Source organism: Cucumis melo, chromosome 3 (assembly GCF_025177605.1).
Source record: "Cucumis melo cultivar AY chromosome 3, USDA_Cmelo_AY_1.0, whole genome shotgun sequence".
Taxonomy (NCBI): domain Eukaryota; kingdom Viridiplantae; phylum Streptophyta; class Magnoliopsida; order Cucurbitales; family Cucurbitaceae; genus Cucumis; species Cucumis melo.
In genome coordinates, this window is record NC_066859.1 from 29,678,183 (window position 1) to 29,684,182 (window position 6,000).

The 6,000-nt window shown below is 30.1% G+C and overlaps 1 protein-coding gene across 1 annotated transcript; it reads right to left on the bottom strand.

Annotated features, from left to right (window-relative positions):
* Positions 1-666: 666 nt before the first annotated feature.
* Positions 667-3,493, bottom strand: LOC103487887 (glutamate receptor 2.5-like). The gene is made up of 4 exons (XM_008446394.3): positions 2,142-3,493; positions 1,725-2,022; positions 1,201-1,595; positions 667-1,034 (listed from the first exon to the last, which is right to left on the bottom strand). Exons 1-4 carry the CDS (start codon positions 3,459-3,461, stop codon positions 690-692), a joined length of 2,358 nt encoding a protein of 785 aa, XP_008444616.2. The 5' UTR covers positions 3,462-3,493; the 3' UTR covers positions 667-689.
* Positions 3,494-6,000: the final 2,507 nt, after the last annotated feature.

Consider the following 6,000-nt stretch of genomic DNA (forward strand, 5'->3'; position numbering starts at 1 on the left):
TATTGTGATTATTTAATCAATTTCAATAAAGTTAACTTCTAAATTTCAAATTTACTAAAATTCAAGGATTAAAGATAAAATATTTAAAAATACGAGAACTAAAATTAAATAAATTTTAAAGTATTGAAAAAGAAACTATATGGTTAATGAGAAATTATCTAATATTCACATTTTGAATATGCTAGGAAAGAGTACAAAATCGGAGAAGGGAACCAGCTAGGGAATTGCCTCGTAAGTATATATTATTCAATGGAATATCCCACAAAATGTAACGCTGACTTTTATTAATTAAAATATTGCTTTCTTCACCTGACGATAGAAAATTTTTAATTTAAGTTTTTTCAATAAATTAAAATATTTATAAATATCACTATTTTATTTAAGATAATATTGTAATAAATTAAGATAGACTACTATATATATTTATGAGATAAAAAAACAATATAATGAAATTAGAAAATGCAAGATAAGAAGTTGTTAAACAATTATTTGAAGTACTGTTTCGAAACTAGCGATTTAGTATATAGGGTCTAGTTAGAAAATGATTATCTCTCTTGTTTTTTTTTTGGTATAGATGAATTCAAACTAAAGATCTCATGATTATTGATACATTCACCTTTCAATTAAATTATATTTGATTTGAGTTTGAGAGTAGTAAATATAAATATAAGTTTAATATTTATTAATTGTTATAAGTTGGGTACGTTTGAAAATTGAATTTCAATATTGGGTTGAGTATGGGGATTGGCATCGTCCATGGGCTTGACTTGTGAACGTCCATTGTTGCGCCACCAATTTCTAAGCCATTTAAGAACAACATGTATGAGTGCTAAAATTGCAATACTTCCCGAAAGGAAGAATAGACCTGCGAAAGGCCAAGGCCCTAAACTTGAGGACCCATCAACTTGGCTGGATGGAGAGCAATTGAAGGTGGACAACAACGTTGTTTCTAATTGTGGCATCTTTCTTCTCTCTATTAGCTCAATGATCGATGTCGATACGTCCACCGCTAGACTTGACCCTTTTGGAAAAGCCTGCAACATATCCAACAGTTTTTCTTCATTAGGAAATGCTGTAATTAATTAGGTGCATATTGGTCTTTGTGTATTACAAGATAAAATTAGAAGAAGAATAGAACTACTTTTTTATCGATAAATAATTCATTGAAAAAAAGTAAAACAGATAGTTAATTGAACTTACAAAACCAAGGCCACCAAGATCAAAAGTAGCTGCAGTGGTGTAGCCTCTGCAATACTTAGCAAGAAAGACCTTAGCATGTGGAGTTATGAAGAAAGCTGCTTCAATTTGTCCATTGTCAAATGCCTTTGGATACTCATCAAGCCCAGAAAGGGTCTTGATATTAGCAAGTGGAATCTTCAACACATCATTTAAATATCTTATGATGAAAGAATTAAAGTTACATCCCACGGTTGCGTTCATTTGCCTTAATGTTTCAATATCAACAACTGATGGAGCAAATCTCGAAACCGTCATCATAGATGTAAGACTTGCGGTAAAACTTGAAGTTACCACAAGAATTACAAACAACCATGTCCCTAACACCAACCGAGCTAAAAACCCTTTCACTTCTCTTTCTGCATTCGTTTACAATTTATATTGTATCAAATTAGTCTCGTTTGATAAGTAGTACTGTTTCGTTTTTTGAAAGCTTGAGAAAATAATTAAACACAGTTGGTTATCAAATAGGGGTCTTGAATTCTTACTTTGTGCGTAAAAGATGACGGTTATTGAAAACCATAGCATTTCTCCGAATCCTGATAGGTCGTCGCTACTATCTTCTTTAACCAGCCAGACAACAGAGATTATAAAAATATGGGAGATTGGCAAAATGATCCACATTGTGGTTGTGAATGTTCTCATGAATGCCCATATTTCTTTCCAAATCTTTGTCTCCTCTTTCACTATCATAAGAAGTCCAGACACCAAATATGGCTCTGTGAAATCCACATATCGAAATCGGTCTGCAATTATTCCGATATCCCCCACCGCACCATCCAAACCCTAATGAAAAGCATATTTATATTAGATTAGAAAGTTAAAGAATGGGTCTTTTTTTTAAATGAAAAATTGAAGTGCATAAAAACATATTTTCTAATATATATATTTCCCTTCTCACATACCTTCGTGTAGACTTGTTCTATCAATCCATCATAGGAGCCATTGAAGGGTACCAACTGATACAACAATGGATAGGGCAGGTTTTTTGCGACAGCTTCAAACACAGTAATGGAAAATCCAGAAATGTACATTCCATTTAAGTGACTGTAACAAACTCTCACAAAATCTTGAAATGTATTGTTGGCTGGAACACCAATTTTCAGTATCCTTCCTGTGACTCCAAAATTAGAATTTTCAACATCAATCCGTCGTTTAATTAATCCTGTTCCTGCATTTCCTTCCCACAAAACAAATCTTGGTAATTCCAAAACAACATTATTATTATTATCATCATTATTATTACTACTTCTACTTCTTCCTCCATGAATAATAATGCTACTACTCATTTCTTGATCATTATTTTCAATCATATTGTTGAAAAATCCAACCTTCTCTCTCCAAAATCCCATCCCTTTGTAACTCTTACCCACCACATAAATAATTTCAAAAGTGGGTGGTTCCATTAAAACACCATTCTTGACTCCTATTTTCCCACTAAGCCCTTCAAATTCAATCCTTAAAATTTCCTTCAATAATTGCTTGTTGCTAAAATTTGCTTGCAATTTATGCACCGCAAGTGCCACAGCCCATCCTGCATCATAAGCTCTAAGTGCAAAGATGGTGGGCTCCCCATTTGTCATTTCCTCATCTTCATCATCATATTCCGAAACATACTTTCTTTGAAATTTACTTCTAAATTTCTTGAAGGAATCTTTGTTACGATCAAAATATGTTCTAAAACCAATGACACCTTGCATGTCATTAAAAGTTGATGAACCCAAAGAATCAAGATGACTTGATATCTCATCTCCAACGATCCAAACAAACCCATTATCCATCATATTCATTTCTTTTGCTTTGTGAAAAAGGAGTTTGGCCAATTCAATAGAAAATTGCACCAAAATGAAGACCTTGTTCCTCTCACGACCCACAAGGCTTTTGAGCTTTTCCTCAATCATAGATTCTGTATATGAAGAAGAGAAGGATGAGATTTGGTCAATCTCTACATTGAAAGCTCCAAGTTGGTTGGAGAGAAGAGTCAAAGCTTCCATGTTGAAGGACATGTCGTTTGTGATGTCATAGATGAGAGTAACTTTATGCCATTGGAAATGGGCGACAACGGCAGCTGTGCATTGGATGTGAAATGTGATGTTCTGAGCCATTTGAATAAAGGAAGGATGTGGGAATAGATTATTATTATGAGGAGTAAGCGAAGCAGCAATAGGTAGAGATATTATGGGAATATCAATGAAGTTTGTGTTAATTTCGGACATTAATTGCATTTCTTGCGAAGTAAATGCTCCAAGAATTGTGCTCACTTCTTTGTTGCCAATCAGATCCAAAGCTGTAATGGAAAAATAATAAATATTTAAATAAAATCATGTGTGGTATTGTGGTTGAATTAAAATTCTCTATTTGAAAATATTACACCATAAGGGAGGGAAGATAGTTTTAAATCAAGTGCCTATGTTCATTTTAATCGATGTATGTGATATATTATTATTGATCTCTAAAGTTTAAGTGAGTTTGTATTTATGCTCTATATTCTAAAACTTCTTTACATTTCAACTCCTTAAATTATGGGACTAAAAAAACTCCTTAGATTATGAATTTTTTTATAACTTTGACGTAGCATTAACTTTTAAACATTATTTTTATAATTAATTTTGATGCTGACATATTTTTATAATTAATTTTGATGCTGACATGACAGACAATCAAACATATATAACATCACTTAATTAAAAAATATTTTTTAAAAAAGTTAATCAACATTTTGAAAATATATTTTTAAAAACAAATTATAGTTCATTTTTCATCTATGATTCATCTCTGTGTGTTCACGACAACGAAAGAAATAAAAATTTTGGATTTTCATTTTATCCAATTAAATTTGTGTTTAATTTATACGTTGTTTTATGTTTTTGTCCGTTCGTCAGCTTTCTTTTTATAATGAAATTAATTTGGAAGAGAGAAAGGAAGATGACGAATACGTTGATGTTATATGTTTTTTGTATTTTGTTACATAATTTATTTATTTTTTTTATGTTTAGTTGCAATTAATTATCAAAATACACAAACTTTTTAAACAACTTAATTCACGTCACGTTGTAATTGTTAAATTTATTATGTCATCTAAATTAACTGTATCCACAAAATTGAGTTTTTTTAGCAGCACAACATATAAAAAAAATTGACGGTAAATATGAAAAAATATACTATCCTAATTAAATCTTTAGAGTTAAAATGTTCGAAAGTGAGCTTTAAATTCAAATATGATGACTTATATATCAGCTTACATGCAAAAATATGTTTATGTAATCCAATAATTGGTTTCGGTCTATAATCCATCTAATTCGTACTATCTTCTTTTCAAGAAAAAACATGTAAATAAGATAAATATAATAATCTGATAGTTTATTTCGAATATTTACTATACTTTGTAAATAATTTGAATCATTTTACTATATATTTAAAAATAGTCTAAAAAATATTTATCATTAAACAAATTTATATCAAACGACTAATGTCCGTGGAAATGATAATTACAACCCATAGAACGATAGTTTTTTATATGTAATTATCAATCAAGTGTGTTAAAGTCATTTATAATAATACCAAAAAGAAAATGTCATTTTTAACAAAATAATAATTAATATTTAATTAAATTTCAGCCTTTGAATCCATTTAATAAATTGACAAGAGTGAAAAACCCTTAGTTGATTTTTTTTAAAAAAAATGATTTTAAAGGACTATTTTTTTTACTTTTCAAAATTTAATTATCTTGAAAACACTGTTTAAAGATTATAGTAAAACTAAAATTATAATGATTGTAAAAAAGAATAGATAACACAAAAGGGAAAGATTCATTATGGATTAAAAAACAAAGGGGGGAAACTGTCCCTCAATATGTGTGTTTATGTTTAATTTCTATTTGGTATTTGTTAAAGGAAAAACATATTACGATCGAGAGGATGAGTTTGAATTACCAGAAATTATAGCCCGAGCCGAGTTGCCATTTGAATTCCTATGTGATAGCTCCACTTTTGGAAAGGAACTAGTAGTTGAGAAATGGAAGGTTTGGAAAGCCATTTCAATGGCTATCTTCTGTTGCCTTCCCATTCTTGAGCTTTGATCTGTAACAGCACCAACATCAACATGCCTAGATGAACTTATAATACTTCTTGCATTGGCTTCTTCCAAATTCTTCACTACAACCAATAACACAAATACAAACCCCACAAAACAGGAAACCCAATCCTTTCTTCCACCCATTAATTTTTTCTCTTACTAATTAATTATACCCTTATCTTCCCTTCACATGTGTGTATAATTAAGGCTCTAACCACCCCACCATATAGTTATTTATAAGCCCATTCAAAACCCACAAATTGAATCATATTTAATATTATATATTACGTATTAGATTTTCAGTATCTTTCTACTAATTTTCTTAAAGGCCTTGAAGGTTCAAAATTTTGACTTGGAGGGAAAGAGGACGAAGGAGAGTGATACATCAATGTTAATTGAATACGGAATTAAAGTAAAGATATAATGTGGAAGTTAGATTAATAATTCCAAAAAAGTTTAGTGCAGACTTAACTATTTTATTTATGCTAATTTTATTTAATTGTAACTAATGGGAAACCCATCCATTGGTTGTTTATTTATTAATTTTAAGCAAATTCAACCCCATCCATATTCATATATAGATAATATAATATTGCATATCACAGTGAACAAAGGTGTAGAAAGAATAAATAAATGAATTTGTCTAAAGAAAAAAAAAACAATTTAAGTAAGACTTAAGCAAAACAAATA

Bases quoted from the DNA above. Each gene is read 5' to 3' on its own strand.
- LOC103487887 (XM_008446394.3), bottom strand. From the start codon at position 3,461: ATGCAATTAATGTCCGAAATTAACACAAACTTCATTGATATTCCCATA. The intron at 2,023-2,141 runs GTATGTGAGAAG...GCTTTTCATTAG, and splicing joins TAGAACAAGTCTACACGAAG to GGTTTGGATGGTGCGGTGGG. The intron at 1,596-1,724 runs GTAAGAATTCAA...AAACGAATGCAG, and splicing joins CGTCATCTTTTACGCACAAA to AAAGAGAAGTGAAAGGGTTT.